Genomic DNA, 26,100 nt, shown 5'->3' on the forward strand with positions numbered 1-26,100 from the left:
TCACAAATTTGTTGGAGTTATTTGAAGAAGTAACCTAGAAGGTAGATGAGGACAGTGCAGTCGATGTTGTCTACATGGACGTTAGCAAGTTCTAAATGGTAGGTTGTTGCATAAGGTTAAATCTCACTGGTGCCAGGGTGAGTTCGCCAAATGGATACAACATTGGCTTGGTGACAGAACAGAGAGGATAGCATTAGACGGTTGTTTTATTTAACTGGAGGTCTGTGACGATTGGTGTGCATCAGGGATCAGTGACGGGTCCACTGTTATTTGCCAAATATATTAATGAATGAGAATTCAGTCGGCGTGATTAATAAGTTTACAGATGACACCAAGATTGGTGGGATAGTGGACTGTGAAGAAGGAAATGAGGGGATCTTGATCAATTGGGTCCGTGGACTGACACAAGGCAGATGGAGTTTCATTTAGATAGATGCGATGTGATGCATTTTGATGGATTGATCCAGAGCAGGACTTACTCAGTGACTGGGAGGGAGTGGGGGAGGGTTATAGAAAAACAAATCTCCGGGTACACTTTCGCCATGTAAGTGATAATCCTTCCTACCATTATTCCTACCAAAGTGGACCACCTCGCACTTGCCAACATTAAATTCCATTTGCCATTTTCTGGCCCATTCGCCCAGCCTATCTAGATCCTTGGTTACCATAAAGGAGAAACTGAAATTCTGCCTGCAGTGTCGATGCTGTGGCTACCAGCAAACCTCAAACGGTAGGAATCTTGTGGAGAGTATCTCACATCCTCATGCGCCCAAATCTCTTCACCGTCGAAAAAGGCACGATTCGGGAAATGTGGTGGGATTGTCTGGATGAGTGAGCATCAGAACAACACTCAAAGCTCAAAAAATCTCCAGGAAAAAAAGCAGCTCTCCCCTGATCAATACCCCTTCCACAATGAGACAATCCTTCCAGTATCAATGCACAGTTGCAGCAGTGTCAACAAGCTACAGGATGAGGTGCAGGAAATTGGAAGGCGTACAGGATTGCACTTTCCAAAACCAAATGCCGGTCCCATCCAGCAGAAAAAGAGCAGCAGATGCATGGAGGATACCTGAGGTTGTCCCTCCAACCACGAACCATCCTGACTTGGAAATGCATTGGCTGTTCTTTCAGAGTCGCTGCGTTCAATCCCTGGAAATATCTCCATTGCAGGTCCAGGTATAGCACACGGGACTGGAGCACGTTTAATCAGCTTCGCCTAATGACAACGAACGATGGCCAATAAATGCTGGGCCTCGCCAGAGACGTCCACCACCTGTGAGTGGATTTGAAACAAAAAAATGACGATCTGTCTGTGAGAATTGGGTTTCGGTGGGAAGAGGGTTCGTGTGGAGTGGGTTGTCTGACGTGATGTGAGGGGCGAGAAAAGAACAATCTTATCGATAGACACAAAATTTGAAAATAATCAATGTTCCCCATTTTATCTTGGCAAGTTGCTACCCGAGAGGGACTGTGTTCCACTCTCATATTCGCTGTACATCATCTTAACACCTATCTGTCATTCAGTCACAGAGCCAGCAGTCACTGATCCCTGTGTAAATCACACTGTCTTGGAACAGCCTTGGAGAAGCATCAATTGTAGTGATTATGAGTGTTCCAGCCCTTCGAAGAGGTACTGTGACGCCTCTCTCAGCCACGGATGGTACAGATTTAGCAGGTACTTTAAAAGAATAAGTTTAGGAAGAGTAATCAATAAGTTGCAATTACTGGATGTGTCTCAATTTGTGCCAAGGGTAGGATTAATATTAATTAATTGATACGAGTTAAAAGGTGAGCAGTTTGGTGGGTTAACTATCTGAAATGTCTCTCAGTGTATAAATAGCTGTATTGACCATTGCAAACCTCCCCTTAGTGTCAAACGATGTACACTAAGGATGTGCAGGCTCTGTGAATTAGCCATGATAAATTGTTCTTTATTGGCCAAAGATGTGCAGATTGGCCATGCTGAATGCGTTGGCTCACGGGAATTATTGCGGGCTTGTCTTGGCCTGGGTGGCACACTATTTATGGTGTGGATATGTCGGACTGGGGTAAACACAGTAAAAAGCCTGACCACACCAGGTTTAAGTCCAACCGTATCCACGTCGATGATCCGACATGTCTTGCAGAGGTTGCTGTGGCAAGGTTGTGTGGTAGTGTGGTCACTGTTCCCACGGTTGGACTTAAACCTGGTGTTGTCAGAGATTTTACTGTGGCGTACTATTTCACAGAGCCAGCACAGAGATGATGGACTGAATGGCCTCAGCATGCACTGCTGGAGGTTCGATAGGATTCCACATTTATTGAGATTTACTAGTTGACTCTCTGACTGTTGTTTCAGTCCTGCAGGCAGCAAGATTCCAGAATCGGTTTTCCCAGTTAGACAGTGCTCCACGTATGCCACCAGCTGGCTGAAAGGTACTCCGAGACTTTGTAATATCAGTTTCCCAGTCTCTACCGGAGTTCCCATTTGTTCACGTTCTTCAATGCCTCTAACAATTGTTTCAGGCTCCCACCCCACTGTCGAGCAGGGAGAGGTCGAGGCGGTGGTTTGTTTTAACTACGATGGAAATCGCTGCCGTTGGATGCGAGACATAAAGATCAAACACTGCGGGAATTTCTATGTCTATGAACTCCCACCGGGACCAGAATGTGACGCTGCTTATTGCACAGGTACATTGCTTTACTTGCACCTTCCAGAATTGTGACACAGCCGTGAAAGCAGAATAGATGGGACACTGTTCTTTGGAAAACATATTTCCAACCTCACAGGAGGTTATTGCAGAAGGTCAGGGGGCAGGGAGTTGGGGGTAGGGTGTTAGCGTGGATAGAGGATTGGATGTCAAATAGGAGGCAGAGAGTGGGGGTCAATGGGTGTTATTCGGATTGGCGGATGGTGACTAGTGGAGTGCCCCAGGGGTCGGTGCTGGGGCCTCAGCTATTTACCATTTATATAGATGATCTGGAGGAGGGAACCGAGTGTAGGGTGTCAAAATTTGCCGGTGAGACCAAGATTGGAGGAAAGGCAAATTGTGCGGATGGTGTGGAGAGTCTACAGAAGGATCTAGATAGGCTGGGCGAAAGGGCCAGGAAATGGCAAATGGAATTTAATGTTGACAAGTGCGAGGTGGTCCACTTTGGTAGGAATAATGGTAGGAAGGATTATCACTTACATGGCGAAAAACTGCAGCAGGCGACGGTGCAGAGGGACCTCGGGGTCCTTGTGCATGAGTCGCAAAAACCCAGCTTGCAGGTACAGCAGGTGGTCAGGAAGGCGAATGGGATGCTGGCCTTCATAGCGAGGGGGATTGAATATAAAAGTAGGGAGGTCTTGCTGCAGCTGTATAGGGCATTGGTGAGGCCGCAGCTGGAGTACTGTGTGCAGTTTTGGGCGCCGTATTTACGCAAGGATATTTTGGCCTTGGAGGGAGTGCAGAGGAGGTTTACTAGGCTGATTCCGGAGTTGAGGAGGTTGAGCTATGAGGAGAGGCTGAATAAACTAGGCTTGTACTCGTTAGAGTTTAGAAGAATGAGGGGAGATCTCATTGAGACGTATAAGATGATGAATGGGATGGATAGGATAGAGGTGGAGAGACTCTTCCCGCTCAGAAAGGACAGTAGGACTAGAGGGCACAGCCTCAAGATAAAGGGGGGGGGGGGGCGGTTTAGAATGGAATTAAGGAGGAACTTCTTCACTCAAAGGGTGGTGAATCTCTGGAATTCTCTGCCCGTTGAAGTGGTGGAGGCTGCCTCGCTAAATATATTTAAGACGCTGGTTGATGGGTTTTTGATAAGAGAGGGGATTAAGGGTTATGGGGAGAGGGCGGGAATGTGGAACTGAGCCACGACAGATCAGCCATGATCTTATTGAATGGCGGGGCAGGCTCGAAGGGCTAGATGGCCTACTCCTGCTCCTATTTATTATGTTCTTATGTTCTAAATAGCCTCGGACTGTTCTTTGGGGAGGCGGGGGGGGCGGGGGGGGGCTCAGTTTCTCGGCGAACTCCAAATGACTGGTGTATATGGATTTTAGTAAGGCGTTTGATAAGGTTCACCATGGTAGGCTTCTGCAGAAAATGCAGATGTATGGGATTGGGGGTAATCTAGGGAATTGGATCAGGAATTGGCTAGCGGATAGGAGGCAGAGGGTGGTGGTTGATGGTAAATATTCATCATGGAGTTCGGTTTCGAGTGGTGTGCCTCAGGGATCTGTTTTGGGGCCACTGCTGTTTGTAATTTTTATTAATGATCTGGATGAGGGTATAGTTGGGTGGATTAGTAAGTTTGCTGATGACACCAAAGTCGGAGGTGTGGTAGATTGTGAGGAAGGGTGTCATAGTTTGCAGGGAGACTTAGACAGGTTGCAGAGCTGGGCCGAGAGGTGGCGGATGGAGTTTAATGCGGAGAAGTGTGAGGTAATTCATTTCGGTAGGAATACCAGATGTGTTGAGTATAGGGCTAACAGGAGGACTTTGAATAGTGTGGAGGAGCAGAGGGATCTAGGTGTATGTGTACATAGATCCCTGAAAGTTGGGAATCAAGTAGATAAGGTTGTTAAGAAGGCATACGGTGTCTTGGCGTTTATTGGTAGGGGGATTGAATTTAGGAGTCGCAGCGTCATGATGCAACTGTACACAACAAAGGAAAGAAGGCGGCTAAGAGGGGACCTTATTGAAACATATAAGATGATTAGAGGTTTAGATAGGGTGGATAGTGATAGCCTTTTTCCTAGGATGGAGAAAGCTAGCATGAGGGGGCACGGCTTTAAATTAAGTGGGGGTAGTTATTGGACTGATGTCAGGGGTAGGTTCTTTACCCAGAGAGTGGTGAGAGACTGGAATGCCCTGCCATCTGCAGTTGTAAATGCGCCTAGTTTGGGGGCATTTAAGAGATCTGTGGATAGGTTTATGGACAAAATGGGATTGGTTTAGATTAGTGGGTTAGTGTTGTTTTTTTTTAAAAGCTGGTCGGCGCAACATCGTGGGCCGAAGGGCCTGTTCTGCGCTGTAATGTTCTTTGTTCTATGTTCTATGTTCTAAGACCATCCGTCCTCCTGCTTCTCGTTGTTCTGTATCCCAGATGCATCCGGTGTGTGGTAAACAGTGGCACATTCGGAAACCTGTTACCATGATAAACACAACTTCAGCTTGCATATAACAAATGAATTAGCGCAATTTTCAACAAATGACATATCCCTGCTCGGGGTCGTAAGAAGTCGTAATCCTGAACCGCTATCTTACATTTATTTGTTCCACTGTCAACAATATTCCTCATCGAGTTAAATATCTCTTCAAAGTCAGCTCGCAAAACAAAACAAGCTGACATGGGCTTTCAGTCCTCCAGAACACCCCTCAAAGGAAAGATTTTTTTCGATCATGTTCCAAACAGCAGGTTCCAGAGAAAGAGAAAAGCCTGTTCACTCTTGCTTGACTCTGTGAGCTTCACAACTTCCATGAGCAAATGACTCTTTCTGTGCTCAATCAACCTAATGAAACCTCACTCTCAAACCCTGGCACAGCGCGGTGCCACAGAGGTTGGAACTGCGGCCTCACAATGCCAGGGACCTGGGCCCATCTCTTGAATTGGGTGACTGCCTGCGTGGTGTTTGCCCATTCTGCGTGGGCTTCTTCTGGGCGCTCTGATTTCCTCCCACAGTCCAAAAAAGAACGTTATTAGTCGAGCAGACCAGAACGCCTCGGAGGGCGTGTAGGTTCAGAGGATTAAACGTGTGGAGCTGCAGTGGATCGGCAGGATTGGGCCAGGGAAAAATGCTTTGTCGGAGAAATGGTGCACCTCACTGGGATAACAGGCACTGATTCTACACAATCCCTAAAGTGCAAAAAACATGAATTAGTTCAGATTAAAACAATCATCCCATGATCTAGGATTTTCCACCATTTTGATCATTTTTGCTACCGTCTTCAGAACAAACAGGCATACAATATACAAAGCTCACTTCAAAATTCCCCTTTCACAGGAAACATTGCAACTTTATAAGACCCTGGTCAGACCCCACTTGGAGTACTGTGCGCAGTTCTGGTCCCCTCACTACAGCAAGGATGTGGAAGCTATTGAGAGGGTGCAGAGGAGATTTACAAGGATGTTGCCTGGATTGGGAGGCATGCCTTATGAAGATAGGTTGAGGGAGCTGGGACTCTTCTCCCTGGAGAGACGAAGGTTGAGAAGCGACCTGATAGAGGTTTAAAAAATGTTGAGAGGAATAGATAGGGTGGATTCTCAGAGGCTATTTCCCAGGGCTGAAATGGTCGCTACGAGAGGACACAGGTTTAAGGTGCTGGGGAGCAGGTACAGAGGAGATGTTAGGGGTAAGTTTTTCACTCAGAGGGTGGTGAGTGAATGGAAACGGCTGCCGTCAGTGGTGGTGGAGGCGAACTCGCTGGGGTCTTTTAAAAGACTTCTGGATGAGTATATGCGATCTAATGGGATTGGGGGTTATAGATAGGTCTATGGCTTGGTAGATATAGATGTAATCGGTGCAACTTGTGGGCTGAAGGGCCTGTTTGTGCTGTAGTGTTCTGTGTTCTATGTCAATGTGTGTATTATTTTCACAGCAAGCTCACACTCAACAACATATGTCGCAACAATAACTGAATGTTGGGAACCACAGTTACATTTTTCAAAGTGTGCTCGCCTTGATTTTTTTTCCAATTGTGGAGGAGACAATTCTACAGTCTACGTTAGAATGAGGGACACGACCCCCAGCGAATTATGGGAGAGCACATAGCGAGAAGAAATAGTACGCAGGAACAAGTAGAATAGGGTTGGAATGGTTGAACAGTGGGGAAGGAAGTCACTTCGTAGAACATGATGAAAGCAGGGAGAAAATAAACTGCGCGGCATCACAGTAATAGGGTAATTTGATGAAGGAGATGGGGCAGTCAGCGACGTTTGGAATTGGGATCTGGTTAACAAAGAACAAAGACCGACACAGCACGGGAAACAGGGCCAACGAGCCCAACCATTTGAGGTGGGATCACATACTGGTCACAGGTCGAGGGTTGGGATATGTCGTGACAAAGCGGATTGGGATCCAGTGACCCAGGGAAGAGGTATGAGTGATCGACGAGCGTGGTGTTTAGTGATGGTAGAGAGTGGGACGCAGTGACGGAGGGGAGTAAGAAAGTAAACAAAGGGGATAAACTTGTCGAGACGAAGTGGAGTGGGAAATAGTGACCGAGGGTAGTATGATGCCATGTCTGAGAGGAATGGAATGGAATGATTGAGGGGAGTGGGATATTGTGATCAATAAAAGTGGGGTGCAGTGCCTGAGGGACGTGAGATATAGTGATGGAGGGGAGTGGGATAGTGTCATTGAGTGGAGTGAGATATAGTGACTGGGGGGAATGTGATGTAGTGACTGAGGGGACTGGGGGTGTAGTGACTGAGGGGAGTGGGGGTGTAGTGACTGAGGGGCGTGGGGGTGTAGTGACTGAGGGGCGTGGGGGTGTAGTGACTGAGGGGAGTGGGGTGTAGTGACTGAGGGGAGTGGGGGTGTAGTGACTGAGGGGAGTGGGGTGTAGTGACTGAGGGGAGTCGGGGTGTAGTGACTGAGGGGAGTGGGGGTGTAGTGACTGAGGGGAGTGGGATGTAGTGACTGAGGGGAGTGGGGGTGTAGTGACTGAGGGGAGTGGGGGTGTAGTGACTGAGGGGAGTGGGGGTGTAGTGACTGAGGGGAGTGGGGGTGTAGTGACTGAGGGGAATGGGATGTAGTGACTGAGGGGAGTGGGGGTGTAGTGACTGAGGGGAGTGGGGGTGTAGTGACTGAGGGGAGTGGGGGTGTAGTGACTGAGGGGAGTGGGGTGTAGTGACTGAGGGGAGTGGGGGGGTAGTGACTGAGGGGAGTGGGGTGTAGTGAGTGAGGGGAGTGGGGTGTAGTGACTGAGGGGAGTGGGGGTGTAGTGACTGAGGGGAGTGGGGGTGTAGTGACTGAGGGGAGTGGGGTGTAGTGACTGAGGGGAGTGGGGGTGCAGTGACTGAGGGGAGTGGGGGTGTAGTGACTGAGGGGAGTGGGGGTGTAGTGACTGAGGGGAGTGGGGGTGTAGTGACTGAGGGGAGTGGGGGTGTAGTGACTGAGGGGAGTGGGGGTGTAGTGACTGAGGGGAGTGGGGTGTAGTGACTGAGGGGAGTGGGATCTAATGTCTCCGAGGAGTGGGATAAAGTGACGGAAGGAAAGTGGGATGAAGCGATTGAACAAAGTCGGAAGGAATGACTAAGGGGAGGAGGATGTTGTACCTGAGGACTGTGGGATGGAGCTAATGAAAGGAATGGGAGTTTGAAGAGTTAATGTTTCAAGTCAGTAAACTTGTGGGGTGCCCTATGTTTTGATCCGTTGTTGGGGGGATGGGGATAAGTAGGAATTAAAGGGATAGTCTTCAATTATGTTGGGTGTTGGCAATATATAGACCAGAAGGAGGAGGAGACGGTGAATGCGTCCCTGGAACCCGCTGGACCACTGGATATAAACATTGCTGATCTCCTCTGGGCCCCATCACCAATTTCCTGCCCATTCTCCATAACCTTTCAATTAATTACTCATTAAAAATAAACCTTCTGCACCTTGTGTGAACCCAAGTCCTTTGAATACTAGATTGAGTTACAAAAGCTTCCATAACTCAAGAACAAGGCTGTGTGAAGGGGACAAGGAATAAATGAAAAGTTGTTCCGAGTCTTGCTGTGAATGTCAGTTCTCTGTAAACAATGTCAGAGACTAACTTCTCGACAATGATGCTTGGAGCAAAAGGACGACAGTCTCTCCAGTTTGAGCTAACGTTACTGTCAGTGACGTTATCTGAAATCGGGCGTTCTGCCCAAAGGCAGGAAAATGTTCCCTGAAATCTTGGGCACGCTTGGAAACTGTAACAACCTTCAGTATAGAAAGTTCCGAGTAAAAACAAGCTGAGGAATTAAAATGAGCGGGTGCAGTGATTGTGTAGGGTGGATAGTCCATTTTGTTGTCTTCCTTGAGAATTTCAGGATCTTCACCCCACCATACCATAGGGTTATGGGATCATGGAATAGCCCCTTTAACCCATTGAGACTGCATTGACAGCATCAAACACTAAAAGACCATGCAAATCCCATTTCCAGAACTTCTCCTATATCCTTGAATAATACATTCCAAGTGCACATCTAAATGTTCTTTTTTGCAAGCCATCGGCATCCGTTATCTTCCCAGGCAGTGCATTCCAGATTTCCACAGCCCTCTGAGTGGAATGTTTTTTTTAATTCTCTCCAATACACTCGAAATCTCCTGCCCTGAACGCTAGGTCTGTGTTCATCATTTACCACTCAGTGAATGAGAATAGGTGTCACTACTCCCGCTGTCCATCCTGATCATCGACTTCCAAACTTCAATCATGCCTCTCCTCAGCTTTTCTCTTCTCCAAGTTAAACAAGCCAAGCCTCTCCGCTGCCTCCATATGGCTCAAATATTCCTTCCCAGGCAACAGCCTAGTGAACCTCCACTGTACCCCCTCTAGTACTATCACATCCAGTGACCAAAACTGCATACAAGTTTCTACCTTTTACCGAGCCAATGCTGTGTGCAACCACAACATCGCCTTCCTGTTCTTGCAATGGAGAGCATCACTTCACATTCCTCACTTGGGTTTTGTAGAAATTGGGCAGATACGTTGACTGACCCCTTTAAGAATTCCAAGCTATGTACCTCCGATTGTAACCACACATGCTGGTCCTCTTCAGAGACTTGCCAATGTTTTCCCAGGAGGAGGATAGTTGTGGAGTAATTCAGATACTCACGTCAACAATGATTCCTGAAATGTCCTCGGCCAATTGGCCTGAGTTTGGCTCATATCCATCGAAAGCTCTTTTTATGCATGTGTTATACAAAAGTCTGCAAATGCTGTAACTGTACCACTCCACCCCCCACCTCCCCACATCACCCACCCCCCCCACCTCCCCACATCACCCCACCCCCACCTCCCCGCATCACCCCACCCCCCCACCTCCCCGCATCACCCCACCCCCCCACCTCCCCGCATCACCCCACCCCCCACCTCCCCGCATCACCCCACCCCCCCACCTCCCCGCATCACCCCACCCCCCACCTCCCCGCATCACCCCACCCCCCACCTCCCCGCATCACCCCACCCCCCCACCTCCCCGCATCACCCCACCCCCCCACCTCCCCGCATCACCCCACCCCCCCACCTCCCCGCATCACCCCACCCCCCCACCTCCCCGCATCACCCCACCCCCCCCACCTCCCCGCATCACCCCACCCCCCCACCTCCCCGCATCACCCCACCCCCCCCCACCTCCCCGCATCACCCCACCCCCCCCACCTCCCCGCATCACCCCACCCCCCCACCTCCCCGCATCACCCCACCAGCCCCTCTGGCTGTTTATTCCTTTTACGCACCACCGTCTGTACGAGAAAGCTGATCCTCAGGACCCGTTCAAATCTTCACCCTCTCAATCTTATTCCCTCTAATTTCAGACTATCCTATCCTGCACAAAATATCTTATCGAAACCCTCGTGATTTTATAAACCTCAATAAGGTCACTCCTCATTGACCAGCGGAAGGCAATCCAGTTGGGGAACATAGAAATTTGTTTTCATCCTTCTTTACTAGCAACTTCTTGTACTCTATGACAGCATTTATTTACTCATGTATCCAGATCATTCAAATGTCTCTCAGGGGAAATGAAACAAATGAACAGGTGTATTTTTTATTTAAATTTCTATTATGTGAGAGTCGCTGGCTCGGCACAGTATTTATTATCCGATCCTTCTTGAACCAGTGGAGATGTTAGGGGTAAGTTTTTCACTCAGAGGGTGGTGAGTGAGTGGAATCGGCTGCCGTCGGTAGTGGTAGAGGTGAACTCACTGGGGTCTTTTAAAAGACTTCTGGATGAGTACATGGGATCTAATGGGATTGGGGGTTACAGATAGTTCTATGGCTTGGTAGGTATAGATGTGATTGGCACAACTTGTGGGCTGAAGGGCCTGTTTGTGCTGTAGTGTTCTACGTTCTATGTCATCCCTGAACTGTCAGAGAGGGAATTCCAGGCTTTTGCCACAAGAGCAACAGTGAAGGGATAGCTGATAGTTTCTCAGAAGATTTAAGACATTTAGCTTCCGTTCTTGAATGCACCAGTTTGATGATATGATTGTCTATGTCTCTAACGTGATGTTCTCTCTGTCTCCCAGTCACAGACCTGGCACAGACTGACCCATGTGAGGATCACACCGTTCTGGTCCAACCTTGGAGGAGCTCAGACTGTAAAAACATTGATTGTAGTAGTTCTGTGCAATGCGACAGCGAAACTAAACATGGCTGGTACAGATTTAAAAGGTAATTGGAAATAGCCGATTTCAAGCCCATTCGTCAATGAAGGAAGGGTTGGTTCCTTTCCATGTTGAAAATTCTTTTCGGAATGGAGGCATCCCTGGCAACGTCAAGAGGTGCAGCCCCCCCACAGATTGTCCTTGAATAGGCCGGACGGTGGGGGATGTGGGAGTGGTGGTTAGTGTGGGGTGGGGGCGAGCGGGGGTGGGGTCAGTGGTGTGATCTTCATTCATGAAGCATGTAAATTGTTGCTGCAGTTCCTTGTCTCTCAGTGGTTTACTCATTCACTTCGGAAGACAGTGAGAATCCCATCATAACAGCAGGGGTCTGGCCTTGAATTTGGACAGGCGGGTAAATGAGTCAGAGTTTCCCTTCCAAACGAGCTTTAGTAATGCTTTTGGGTTTGTTTTATAAGTGGCGTTTTCAAATTCAGCACCGTTGATATTTGAAATGGAGCTTCAATGTTTAACAGTATTTACATTTCACCGTCTGCCTGGGTCCCCAGAGCATTAACAGCTGATCCATTGAATGTTTGCGCTGCAGTCGGGGGCTATTCGGCTAAGCGAGTCTTCATCGACTTGTGAAAAGAGAATCCAACCCATTCACTCGACCGGTTTACAAAAAAATCCAACCAAGCAACACATCTTTGGAAACTGAAGGAGAAGATAAATAACAGCCAATCCACTTCCCCAGCATCTATTTAGCAAGGGACAATTTAGTATTGGCCAATCGATCTAACCCACTTTGGGCACTAAGAGACAAATTACCATGATCAGTTCATCCGCCCAAAATATATTTATACATTAAGGTGCAATTTACCCTGGCCAATCCAACTGTCTTTGGACAATAAGGGGCAATTTAGCGTTGTCAGTCTACCGAAGTGAAAGACATTGGGACGGCAGATGGAAAAGGCTGCTCTTGGAGGAATTCACCAACACACGGGGAGAAAGTGCCTGTGACCAGCTGTGTGTCTCAGTGCTGGGCTGACTGCTATGTGTCATTTATATTAATGATTTGGGTGAGAATATAAGACACAAGGTTAGTAAGTTTGTAGATGACAACAAGATTGGTGGCACAGCGGACAGTGAAGAAAGTTATCTCCAATTGCAAAGGGATCTTGATCAATTGGGCCAGTGGGCTGACGAATGGCAGAATGAGTTTAATTTAGACAAATGCGAAGTGATGCATTTTGGTCGATTGAACCAGGGCAGGACTTACTCAGTTAATGGTAGGGCGTTGGGGAGAGTTACAGATCAAAGAGATCTCGGGATACAGGTTCATAGCTCCTTGAAAGTGGAGTCACAGGTGGACAGAGTGGTGAAGAAGGCATTCGGCATGCTTGGTTTCATCGGTCAGAACATTGAATACAGGAGTTGGGACGTCTTGTTGAAGTTGTACAAGACATTGGGAAGGCCACACTTGGAATACTGTGTACAGCTCTGGTCACCCTATTATAGAAAGGATATTATTAAACTAGAAAGAGTGCAGAAAAGATTTACGAGGATGTTACCAGGATTTAATGGATTGAGTTATAAGGAGAGGCTGGATAGACTGGGACTTTTTTTCTCTGGAGTTTAGGAGGCTGAGGGGTGATCTTATTGAGATCTATAAAATAATGAGGGGCACAGATCAGCGAGATAGTCAATATCTTTTCCCCAATGGAGGGGATTCTAAAACTGGAAAGCAGAGGTTTGAGGTGAGAAGGGAGAGATACAAAAGGGTCCAGAGGGGGAAGGTGTTCACACAGAGGGTGGTGAGTGTCTGGAAAAAGCTGCCAGAGGTAGTGATAGAGGAGGGTAAAATTTTATCTTTTGAAACATGTTTAGATGGGTACAATGGGTATGGAGGGATATGGGCCGAGCGTGGCCAATTGGGATTAGCTTAGGGGTTTATACAAAAATGGTGACATGGAGAAGTTGGGCCAAATGGCCTGTTTCCATGCTGCAGTTTTTTTATGATTCTATGTCTCTAACTGAAAACTCCACATTATCATCAGTTCCCCAAGTTCGGAATCATACCCGTGCTAACCACTGTGCCACCATTCCTGTCCGAACCATGACTTTGTGTTCATTCGGCCAGCAATATGGTTTCTGCCATCACAACTTTCTGGGAGCCTTTGTTGCTGGCACCCCAGCATGCTCTTCTCTCCCACCACCCCACCCCCCAAGTATTCCGGCTACAGAGCTGAAGACCTTTCCCCAGAATTAGCCAAAACCCCCACCAAGTCAATCGTGTCCAACTCCAAAAGTAGCACCTCCAAAAAATGTGGAAAGCGCTCCAAGTATATCCTGTCTGACATAAAACTGCACTTATGTGTCTATACGGGTAGAGCTGAGGAATATGAGGGCGGAAATCACTTTCATAGCGTTGTACTATCGCACTCCCCCCCCCCCCAGAAAAAAAGCTGGCAGGAAATTGAGGTGCAAGTATGTAATGAGATTACAAATCGAGTCAAGAAAAATAGTGTAGCAATAGTCAGGGATTTTAACTTTCCCAACATTGTCTGGGACAGACACAGTATTAGAGGGTTGGATGGAGAGAGATTTATTGAGTGTATTCAGGAGGGATTTCTCATTCAGTATGTGGATGGCCTGGCTGGAGAGGGAGCAAAACTTGACCTCCTCTTGGGAAATAAGGAAGGGCAGGTGACAGAAGTGTTAGTGAGGGGTCACTTTGGGAGCAGTGACCATAATTCTATTAGTTTTAAGACAGAAATGGATTATGATAGGTTTGTCCCAAAAGTTAATATCCTAAATTGGGGCAAGGCTATTTTTGATGGTATCAGGCAGGAACGTTCAGTGTGAAGAGGGGGAGTCTGTGGGAAGGCAAAGCGATCTCTGGTAAGTGGCCGGCTTTCAAAAGTGTGTTAACCAGGGTTCAGGGTAAACACACTCCTCCCAGAGTGAAGGACAAGGCTGGTAGAAGTTGGGAACCCTGGATGGCTCGGGATATTGAGGCCCTGGTCAAGAAGAAGAAAGAGGCACATGACATGCATTGGCAGCTGGGATCAAGTGAATCTCTTGAAGAGTATAGGGGGTGTAGGAGTAAATTTAAGAGAAAAATCAGGAGGGCAAAAAGAGGACATGAGATTGTTTTGGCAAGTAAAGCGGAGGAGAATCGAAAGATCTTCTACAAATACACAAAAAGGTAAAAGATTATCAAGGGAGTGAGTAGGGCATCTGAAAGATCAACAAGGACATTGGCCTGCATATCCATAAGAAATGGGTGAGATCCTAAATTAATATTTCTCATCAATATTTACCATTGATAAAAAAACATGGATTCAGAGAACTTGGGGAAATAAATAGCGATGTCTTGAGGAGTGCCCAAAATGTAGGAAAGCTGAGGTCTTAAAGCGCATCAAGGGAGATAAATCCCCGGAACCTGACGAAGTGTATCCCAGGACATTGTGGGAGGCTAGGGAGGAAATTGTGGTTCCCCTGGCTGAGATAATTGAATCATCGATAGTGTTTGGTACCTGAAGATGGATGGTTGGCAAATATTCTGCCTTTGTTTAAAAAGTGCTGCAGGGAATAGCCTGTGGACTACAGGCCAGTGAACCTCTCATCTGTGTAAGTTGTTGGAAGGTATTTGAGAGACAGGATCAACGGGGGCATTTAGAGATGCAAGGACTGGTTAGAGACAGTCAACATGTTTTGGGAGTGGAAAATGATGTCTCAGAAATTTGATTGAGTTTTATTTGAAGGGGTAACCAAGAAGATCGATGAGGGCAATGCAGTTGATGTTGTCTATATTTACATTAGCAAGGCGTTTGAAAAAGTGCCACACGGTAGGTTTTTGCATAAGGTTAAATGAAACGGGATCCAGGGTGAGGTATCTAAATGGACACAAAATTGCCTTCTTGACAGAAACCAGAGATGGTTGTAGCGGGTTGTTTTTCAAACTGGAGGCCTGTGACCAGCGGTGTGCCTCAGGGATCAGTGCTGGGTCCACTGTTATTTGTCAGTTTTATTAATGATCTAAATGAGAATAAAGGAGACATTGACATCACACCAAGATTGGTGGCATAGTGGACAGTGAAGAAAATTATCTCCGATTGCAGCAGGATCTTGATCCATTGGGCCACTGGGCTGACAAATGGAAGATGGAGCTTCATTTAAAAATGTGAGGTGATACACTTTGGTAGATTGAACCAGGGCAGGACTTACTCAGTTAATGTTACTGTGTTGGGGAGAGTTACAGAGCAAAGAAATCAATGGGGGTTATAGCTTCTTGAAAGTGGAGTCGCAGGTGGACAGAGTGGTGAAGAAGGCATTCGGCATTCTTGGTTTCATCAGTCAGAACATTGAATACAGGAGTTGGGACGTCTTGTTGAAATTGCACAAGACATTGGTTAGGCCACACTTGGAATACTGTGTACAGTTCTGGTCACCCTATTACAGAAAGGATTTCTATAATAGGGTTTTCATGCTGTAAAAATTGACGTCTCTATGACGCTATGCCCAAGTGGGACAGTCACCACGTAATATGTGATCCAGACAGGATACGTGCCCCAGTGGGAGCAATGGAACTGAACTGAATGGGCTATTGCTCTGGGTGCCACAGGTGCAAATCCCAACACGGGAGCCGTTTGGACTTTAGCTCCATTGCAACATTAACCTTGTATATGTTGTTTCAGTTCGGGTGGATGGCAGATTCCAGAGACCGTTGTCCCAATCTATCGCTGTTCTGCATATTCCACAGCCTGGATACAGGGTAATTTCAGACTTTCTAACATCAGAATTACACGGACTGTCCGTTTCCAGTTCCATTTCTGGTAACAGTAACACTCCTCCCTTCACCTGCGGACGTTGATGGTAGGGAAGGCTAATTTGGTGATGAAATCCAACGTCAAGGGACGATATATCGATTCTTTCATGATGTAGAACATCGTTGGTTAGCTCCTGTGTGGTTTCAATCGCACTTGACGTTTACCTTGATGTCTGGGTCTCACTGCCTGGTGACAGAATCCAATTTAGAGTCCAGGATATCACCACTAGTGGAGGCATTGTGGGAACAGTAGTAAGCACAGCTATCTCACAGTGCCAGGGACGTGGCTTCCATTTCGGTCCTGGGCGACTATCTGTCTGGAGATCGTACATTCTCCCTGTGTTTTATCGGATTTCTCCGGGTGCTCTGATTTTCTCTCAATCCAAGTATGTGCAGTTTTGGTGGATTTCCCTTGCTAAATTATCCCTGAGTGTCGAAACATGTATGACTTAGGAGGATTGGCCATGGTAAATTGCCCCCTTATTGTTCAAAGCTTTGCAGATGTGTGGATTGGCCATGCTACATTGCCCTCATTTTCAGAAGATATGCAAATATCTTGGCCATGGCAAATTACCACATTGATGTTATGTCCATTCTCCTTGTGGAGTTGCCCTCGTTCATCCCGAGGTAAATAGATTAATAAGGCTTATGGGGTAAATGCGTAGGTTATGGGGTATGCCTGGGTACCAGCCGATCCAGATTCCATCAGCTGAATGGGTTCGATCTGCACAATTGAAATTCTAAGAATGTATGATTCTGTCGGCCGTTGGTGTTTTGTCAAATTTAACATTTACAATCATCCTTCCAGGAAGACACCCCACTTTGGCGGAAGGGATAGCAACAAGGACACTTTGTATTCACTGGAATGAAAATCCCTGTTTATTGTCCCACGACACAAAGATCAAGAACTGCGGCAGTTACTTTGTGTATGAGTTGAAACCTTTGTTCTATTGCGCTGCCTACTGCACAGGTAGATGGCCAATTCTCATTGTTCTGAAACCTGCTCCAGAATACCTGTGTCCAAAGTAATTATGACTGTTTCCTAATGAGAACGTTAACTTCTCACCAAAATAAAAGGACACATGTCCAGGCTGAGGGCTGTGTGGAGTTTACACATTCTCCCCGTGTCTGTGTGTGTCTCCGCTGGGAGTTCCTCCCACACTCCATATGTGTGCAGGCCAGATGTATTGGCCATGCTAAAATTGTCTCTTAGTGTCCAAAGATGTGTGCTAAGTGTAGATTGGCCATGCCAAATTGTGCATTAGAGTCCTAATATGACTGAGCTGAGTGGGGTGTTGTGACTGAGGGGGGTGGAGTGTTATAACTGAGGGAGATGGGATGTAGTGACATGGGGAGTAAAATACTTACTGAAGGCAGTGGGAAATTGAGACTGAAGGCATTGGGTGACTCAGGTGAGTGGGATGGTCAAACTGAGGGGAGTGGGATTTAATAGCGGGACGTGGAATGTAGAGATGTGTAGAGTGGATGCAGTGATTGACAGGAGTGGGGTGAAGAGACTGATAAGATTGGGATGCACTGACTGAGGGTTTTGGGGTGTACTGACTGAGGGTTTTGGGGTGTACTGACAGAGGAGTGGGATAAATGGACTGATGTCAGTGTTGTGTCATGACGGATGTGAATGGGGTGGACTGACTAAGGGGAGTGGGATAAGGGAGTGAGAGAGTGGTAATGTAAAAGGATGTGGTATGATAAGAATGTTTTTCTCTTTTAATTCACAGGTTTTAAGTCGGTCCACCTCGTGTCCAACGAGGGGCATACACGCGATGGGTCGTACTGGGGCTGCTCTTGGTTGTTCGAGATCGGCCTAGTGCTTCATGTCATTAGTGTGTGCCTAAACTGGACCAGATACTGGGCAAGACGACAGCTCAGTGACTATCACTGATTGCTGTGCAGATACATGGATTTGGGCCGGTGTCTGTGGGAGTTTGCGCATTCTCCCCGTACTTGCGTGGGTTTTCTCCGGGTGCTCCGGTTTCCTCCCACACCCCAAAGATGTGCTGTTAGGCTGATTGGAGGTAATAAATTGTCCCTAAATTAGTTTCCCTAAAGTGATGCCATAAGCATAGATAAGGGTCATGGGTGGAGGGGGGGACTGGTAATGTTAAAATGGCGGCGTGGGCTCGTTGGGCTGAAGGGCCTGTTTCCGGGCTGTTTTTGTTCTTTGTTCTTTGAGTCAGATTTTGAGAATGAGGTATGACGTTTTTAATGAGTGACGAGAGTGGGATTGAGAGAGTGAACCCAACAGGCTTTAAGCTGAGATGTTTGTCGAATGAATAGAATGAGAAGAGGATGATTCAGGGAGTTACATGCGTGGGAATCAGGGAGTGAGAGACCAGGGTGTATTGACACGCATTAGTCTATTGCGTGCATCGTGCAGTGTGGTTTGACATCTAGTTGTTACACAGTATTTGAGTATGGATTGATTTTGGGTGAAATAAGTTGGGAAGTTTAAATTCATCTGAATTTACGTAACAAACAGATTAACATCTCAAATGGTTTCTACTCCGTAATCTCCCAAATCTCCATCCTTGTTACAGATCCAGGGACAGCACCCATTGTTGGATCCGGTAACCCAGCATTGTCAGAATCCACTAATGCGGTCTCACCGAACAGAACAGAGTCTACAACCTCAGGTACCCATCTGCTGCTAGTTTCTGTGGATGAGATGTACACCCAGTATTTCAGTGGGCTAGGAACGGTGACATATTGGTTAACACTGCTGCCTCACAGCTCCACAGATTCGGTTTCCATTCCCGGCAATGTCTGTGTGGAAGTTGCACATTCTAAGAACATAAGAAATAGGAGCAGGAGTCGGCCATCTAGCCCCTCGAGCCTGCCCCGCCATTCAATAAGATCATGGCTGATCTGAACTGGATCAGTTCCACTTTCCCGCTTTCTCCCCATAACCCTTAATTCCCTTGTCTATCAGAAACCTATCTACCCGTGACTTAAATATATTCAGTGAGGCAGCCTCCACCACTTCAACGGGCAGAGAATTCCAGAGATTCACCACCCTCTGAGTGAAGAAGTTCCTCCTCAACTCCGATCTAAACTGTGGTTGGTGCAGAGTCTACGGCTCGAATGGCCTCCGACTGCACTATAGGATTCTATCATCGAGACTAATGGAATGGAGTGAATGAGGATGGTGACGTTTAGTGATAGAGGGTAGTTGTGGTTGAGGGAAAGTGGATTTAGAGAGTGAGAGAACGGGAATGTAAGAAGCGAGAGGCAGCGGGATTTCGGGACTGAGGACAGTGTGACCCAGTGAGTAAAGGAAGTGGGATTTGCGGAGAGAAGGGTGTTGTTTTTAAGGGGAGCAGGGCTGTGATGTACTGACAGGAGTTAAAACATTTCTTGCAGATTACAGTGTGATTTAATGTTGAGTTGTGGCATAGTTTCTCAGAATGGCTGAATCTGAATGGAGTGAATTGGGGGAATTTATCTGAATATATGAAACCAACAGGTTTACAATTGATAAGATTTTCTATATGTAACAAGAAGTCCTGGTCTCCCCCGTCCCACACTGTCACTGCAGTCAAAAAAAAAACCCAACGCTTCTACTTTCTCAGAAGACTAGGGACATTTGGCATTCCAGTTCGGAATCTCACCAGCCTTTACAACTGCACCTTCAGAAGCATTTTTATTTCTGGTTGTATCACAGCTTGGTGTGGGCTCCTGCTCTGCTCAAGATTGCAAAGAGACTACAAAAGGTTGTGAATGTAGCCTAATCCAATCCAGCCTCCTATTCACTGACTTTCTCAACACTTCCGCTGACACAGCAAAGCAGCCAGCAGAATTAACTTCCCCATGCACAACGGATATTCTCGTCAGCCTTTTCCCTTCAGGAAAAAAATATATAAAACTCTGAGGTCACATACCGACCAACTGAAGAACAGCTTCTTCCCTGCTGCTGTCAGACTTCTGAATGGACTTAACTTGCATTAAGCTGGTCTTTCACCACACCCTAAATGTGGCTATAACATAAGAACATAAGAAATAGGAGCAGGAGTCGGCCATCTAGCCCTTCGAGCCTGCCCTGCCATTCAATAAGATCATGGCTGATCTGAAGTAGATCAGTTCCACTTTCCCGCTTTCTCCCCATAACCCTTAATTCTCCTGTCTATCAGAAACCTATCTACCCGTGACTTAAATATATTTAGCGAGGCAGCCTCCACCACTTCAACGGGCAGAGAATTCCAGAGATTCACCACCCTTTGAGTGAAGAAGTTCCTCCTCAACTCAGATCTAAAACGCACCCCCCCCCCCTTTATCTTGAGGCTGTGCCCTCTAGTCCTGCTATCCTTTCTAAGTGGGAAGAATCTCTCTACCTCAACACTATCCATCCCTTTCATTCTCTTATATTTCTCTATAAGATCCTCCCTCAGCCTTCTAAACTTCAACGAGTACAGACCCAGTCTATTCAGCTTCTCTTCATAGTCCAACCCCCTCATCTCCGGTATCAGCCTAGTAAACCTCCTCTGCACTCCCTCCAAGGCCAAAATATCCTTGCGCAAGTGCGGCGACCCAAACAGCACACAGTACTCCAGCTGCGGCCTCACCAGTGCCCTGTACAGTTGCAGCAAGACCTCCCTGCTTTTATATTCTATCCCCCTCGCTATGAAGGCCAGCATCCCATTCGCCTTCCTGACCACCTGCTGCATCTGCAGACTGGGTTTTTGCGACTCGTGCACAAGGACCCCCAGGTCCCTCTGCACCGTCGCCTGCTGCAGCTTTTCGCCCTTTAAACAGTAATCCCTCCTACTATTATTTCTGCCAAAGTGGATAACCTCACACTTGCTAACATTGTACTCCATCTGCCAGGTCCTCGCCCACTCACTCAGCCTATCCAGATCCCTCTGCAGACTCTCCACACCCTCCGCACAATTTGCTTTTCCACTTGTCTTTGTGTCATCGGTAACACATCTCTATGAACCCTATGTGTTGTTTATATAGCTTGCAAGAAACAATACTTTTCAATGTATGTTAATATGTGGGACAATAATAAATCAAATCAAATCTCCTCCCTCGTCCCAGATCCAGGGGCAGCACCAACTCTGGGATCCAGTGATCAGTCACAGGCAGAATCTACTGGCAAATGTTCACCAAACCCATCAATATCTCGAGTCGCAGGTGTTAATCTGCTGCGAGATTTTCTATCAAGATTCATTGTACATAAAATGTACGCTGGATTCCCTGACTCCAGCGAATGGAGGTGGTGACTGAGGAGAGAGGGATGCAGCGACAGGGGGAGTGGGATTGAGGGGATTACAAAGCAGTGACAGAGAGATGGGAGATATGGAGACTGAGGAGGGTGGGATATAATAACCGAGGGAGTTGAGAAGCAGTGACTGAGGTGTGTGGGATCCAGGGAAAGGAGTCTGACGGAATTAAAAACAGAGGGTAACGTGATGTAGAGATATGCCGGAGTCAGACTTAAGGGGTGAGTGATTTGTGATTTAGATGGTGGGGAGCGGTGGGGGAGGGGGTGTGTGACTGAGAATTTGTACGGAGAGGTATATAGGAAGTGAGGTGAATGTTTAGGGAGGCGCAGATGGCACTTTGAGAGTGAGGGGCGTTGGATCTTTGGAGTGTGGTGAGTAGATTTGTAGGAGTGAGCCTTTTGACATTCAGCGAGAGAGGGCTATTGGGGTTTTTGGAGTTGGAGGGTCGTTTTGGAGATGAGGGGGAGTTGGATTCAGGAGTGAGGGCTTGGGTTTTGTTGAAAGAAATTTGTGTATTGCGTGCAGCTTACAGAAGATTTGACCTATTGCTGTTGGCGCAGTTTTAGGGCACTGATTGATTATGGCTGGGGATATGTTGGAAAGTGTGAATTCACATGAATTTATGCAATAAAAAGATGAATAAATCTCCATACTTTTCATAGATCCCGGGACAATACCAAACCTTGGACACGATGATCTTTCACCGTCCAACTCCAGTGATCCATTTTCACTGGACAAAACAGAATCTGCAGCCTCAGGTATCAATCTGCTGCTCCTTCCTCTGGGTACAACGCACACCACACTTCTATGCTGCAATTCCTGACTCCAGCTGAGGTTTGGTGATTGATAGGAGTGAGAAGTAATGAATGAGGAGAATGGGATTTATTGGTGTGGCACCCGAGCATATTGGCGAGCACTGCTGCCTCATAGCTCCTAGGGTGAATCCCACCCTCGTACACTGTCTGTGCGGAGTTTGCACATTCTCCCAGTGTCTTTGTGGGTTTCCCAGACTGTTCCACTTTGTTCCAGCAGTCGAAAGATATGCGAGATAGGTGGATTGGGCATGCCAAATTGCCACTTGTTGTCAGGGGGTGTGCATGATGTTAAGGGGATAGGGTGTGCGGCACGGTAGCACAGTGGGTTATCACTGCTGCTTCACAGCTCCAGGGTCCTGGGTTCGATTCCCAGCTCGGGTCACTGTCTCTGTGGAGTTTGTACATTCTCCTTGTGTCTGCGTGGGTTTCCTCCGGGTGCTCTGGTTTCCTCCCACAGTCCAAAGATGTGTGGGTTAGGTTGATTGGCCGTGCTAAGAAATTGCCCCTTAGTGTCCAGGGATGTGTAGGTTGGAGGGATTAGTGGGTATAATATATGTAGGGATATGGGGGTAGGGCCTGGATGGGATTGGGTTCTGTGCAGACTCGATCAGGCGAATGGCCTTCTTCGACACTGTAGGAACCTATGATTGGGAGGAATCGGGTGAGCCAATGAGGGGAGTGGGTTTTCGCAATAGAGGGAAATGGGATTTACGGACTGAGGGAATCTAGATTTAGGGAGTGAGGGTACGGGGACTTAGGGAGTGAGATGAGTGAGATTCAGGAAGTGAGGTGTGTCAGATTTACGGAGTGAGGGACTGCGGAGAGAAGTTATTGTTAATGCAGAGTAAAGTGTGATTTAAAGTCGAGGTGTGGCACTGTTTATCGGAATGACTGATCTGGGTGGAATAAATCGGAAAATTGGGGAATTTATCTGATCCTATGAAACCCACAGCTGAATGATTGAGTTTTTTTAACTCTCTGATCTCCATATCTCCTCCCTTATTGCAGACCCGGTCACAACACAAACTCTGGGATCCGAAGAACAATCACAGCCAGAATCTACTGAAGCAAGTTCACCAAATCCATCAAAATCCCCAACCTCAGGTATCAATCCACTGCTATTTCTTTTTCTCTCTGGTTTCAACAGAAAATATAGTTCTGGGTTTCCCGATTTCGGTGAGTGGGTTTGATTGAGAGGATTGGGAATTAGTGGCTGAGGTCAGTGGGTTGGAGGAGGAGTAGGGTGTCGCGGCTGAGGATAGGGGGATGTAGTGACAGAGGGGAGTACCGTGGATTGACTGAAGGGAAAGGGAAGTAGTAACTGAGGGGAGCGAGATGCAGCGACTGAGCTGAGTGGATTTATAAGAACATAAGAACATGAGAAATAGGAGCAGGAGTAGGCCATCTAGCCCTTCGAGCCTGCTCCGCCATTCAATAAGATCATGGCTGATCTGTCGTGGCTCAGTTCCACTTTCCCGCCCTCTCCCCATAACCCTTAATCCCCTCCCTTATCGAAAACCCATCAACCCACGTCTTAAAAATATTTAGCGAGGCAGCCTCCACCACTTCAACGGGCAGAGAATTCCAGAGATTCACCACCCTCTGAGTGAAGAAGTTTCTCCTCAACTCCGTTCTAAACCACCCCCACCCCCTTTATCTTGAGGCTGTGCCCTCTAGTCCTACTGTCCTTTCTGAGCGGGAAGAGTCTCTCCACCTCTATCCTATCCATCCCATTCATCATCTTATACGTCTCAATGAGATCTCCCCTCATTCTTCTAAACTCTAACGAGTACAAGCCTAGTTTATTCAGCCTCTCCTCATAGCTCAACCCCCTCAACTCCGGTATCAGCCTAGTAAACCTCCTCTGCACTCCCTCCAAGGCCAAAATATCCTTGTGTAAGTGCGGCGACCAAAACTGCACACAGTACTCCAGCTGCGGCCTCACCAATGCCCTATACAGCTGCAGCAAGACCTCCCTACTTTTATATTCAATCCCCCTCGCTATGAAGGCCAGCATCCCATTCGCCTTCCTGACCACCTGCTGCACCTGCAGGCTGGGTTTTTGCGACTCATGCACAAGGACCCCGAGGTCCCTCTGCACCGTCGCCTGCTGCAGTTTTTCTCCACGTAAGTAATAATCCATCCTACCATTATTCCTACCAAAGTGGACCACGTCACACTTGCCAACATTAAATTCCATTTGCCAGTTGCCAGTGAGTGAGTGAGTGAGGGTAGTTGGGCAGAGGGAGTGAGATGAGTGGGATTCAGGAAGTGAGGTGTGTCAGATTTACGGAGTGAGGGACTGCGGAGAGAAGTTATTGTTAATGCAGAGTAAAGTGTGATTTAAAGTCAAGGTGTGGCACTGTTTATCGGAATGACTGATCTGGGTGGAATAGATCGGAAAATTGGGGAATTTATCTGAACCTATGAAACCCACAGCTGAACGATTGAGTTTTTTTTAACTCTCTGATCTCCATATCTCCTCCCTTATTGCAGACCCGGTCACAACACAAACTCTGGGATCCGAAGAACAATCACAGCCAGAATCTACTGAAGCAAGTTCACCAAATCCATCAAAATCCCCAACCTCAGGTATCAATCCACTGCTATTTCTTTCTCTCTCTGGTATCAACAGAAAATATAGTTCTGGGGTTCCCGATTTCGGTGAGTGGGTTTGATTGAGAGGATTGGGAATTAGTGGCTGAGGTCAGTGGGTTGGAGGAGTAGGGTGTCGCCGCTGAGGGGAGGGGGATGTAGTTACAGAGGGGAGTACCGTGGATTGACTGAAGGGAAAGGGAAGTACTAACTGAGGGGAGCGAGATGCAGCGACTGAGCTGAGTGGATTTATAAGAACATAAGAAACATAAGAAATAGGAGCAGGAGTCGGCCATCTGGCCCTTCGAGCCTGCCCTGCCATTCAATAAGATCATGGCTGATCTGTCGTGGCTCAGTTCCACATTCCCGCACTCTCCCCATAACCCTTAATCCCCTCCCTTAACGACAACCTATCAACCCGCATCTTAAATATATTTAGCGAGGTAGCCTCCACCACCTCAACGGGCAGAGAATTCCAGAGATTGACCACCCTTTGTGTGAAGAAGTTTCTCCTCAACTCCGTTCTAAACCGCTCCCCCCCTTTATCTTGAGGCTGTGCCCTCAAGTCCTACCGTCCTTTCTGAGCGGGAAGACTCTCTCCACCTCTATCCTATCCATCCCATTCATCATCTTATACGTCTCAATGAGATCTCCCCTCATTCTTCTAAACTCTAACGAGTACAAGCCTAGTTTATTCAACCTCTCCTCATAGCTCAACCTCCTCAACTCCGGCATCAGCCTAGTAAACCTCCTCTGCACTCCCTCTGAAGCCAAAATATCTTTGCGTAACTGCGGCGACCAAAACTGCACACAGTACTCCAGCTGCGGCCTCACCAGTGTCCTGTACAGTTGCAGCAAGACCTCCCTACTTTTATATTCAATCCCCCTCGCTATGAAGGCCAGCATCCCATTCGCCTTCCTGACCACCTGCTGCACCTGCAGGCTGAGTTTTTGCGACTCATGCACAAGGACCCCGAGGTCCCTCTGCACCGTCGCCTGCTGCAGTTTTTCGCCCCGTAAGTAATAGTCCTTCCTACCATTCTTCCTCCCAAAGTGGACCACCTCACACTTGCCAACATTAAATTCCATTTGCCAGTTGCCAGTGAGTGAGTGAGGGTAGTTGGGCAGAGGGAGTGAGGGTAGTGGGACTTACGGAGTGAGATGAGTGGGATTTAGGAAGTGAGGTGTGTCAGATTTACGGAGTGAGGGACTGCGGAGAGAAGTTATTGTTAATGCAGAGTAAAGTGTGATTTAAAGTCAAGGTGTGGCACTGTTTATCGGAATGACTGATCTGGGTGGAATAGATCGGAAAATTGGGGAATTTATCTGATCCTATGAAACCCACAG

At 47.4% G+C, this 26,100-nt stretch overlaps 1 protein-coding gene across 1 annotated transcript in view; it reads left to right on the forward strand.

Annotated features, from left to right (window-relative positions):
- Positions 1-26,100, forward strand: part of LOC145338611 (uncharacterized) — a 48,108-nt gene that overhangs the window by 21,765 nt on the left and 243 nt on the right. Inside the window, exons 4-13 of the mRNA XM_080182990.1 lie at positions 1,525-1,675; positions 2,339-2,415; positions 2,506-2,670; positions 11,192-11,336; positions 15,970-16,046; positions 16,909-17,070; positions 18,659-18,754; positions 22,006-22,101; positions 23,167-23,262; positions 24,655-24,750. Of these exons, the coding sequence (XP_080039116.1) occupies positions 1,525-1,675; positions 2,339-2,415; positions 2,506-2,670; positions 11,192-11,336; positions 15,970-16,046; positions 16,909-17,070; positions 18,659-18,754; positions 22,006-22,101; positions 23,167-23,262; positions 24,655-24,750 (1,161 nt within the window). The remainder of the gene's footprint in view (positions 1-1,524; positions 1,676-2,338; positions 2,416-2,505; positions 2,671-11,191; positions 11,337-15,969; positions 16,047-16,908; positions 17,071-18,658; positions 18,755-22,005; positions 22,102-23,166; positions 23,263-24,654; positions 24,751-26,100) is intronic.

Source organism: Carcharhinus amblyrhynchos, unplaced genomic scaffold, assembly GCF_965287045.1.
Source record: "Carcharhinus amblyrhynchos unplaced genomic scaffold, sCarAmb.v2.hapA chromosome_108, whole genome shotgun sequence".
In the NCBI taxonomy this organism is placed as follows: Eukaryota; Metazoa; Chordata; class Chondrichthyes; order Carcharhiniformes; family Carcharhinidae; genus Carcharhinus; species Carcharhinus amblyrhynchos.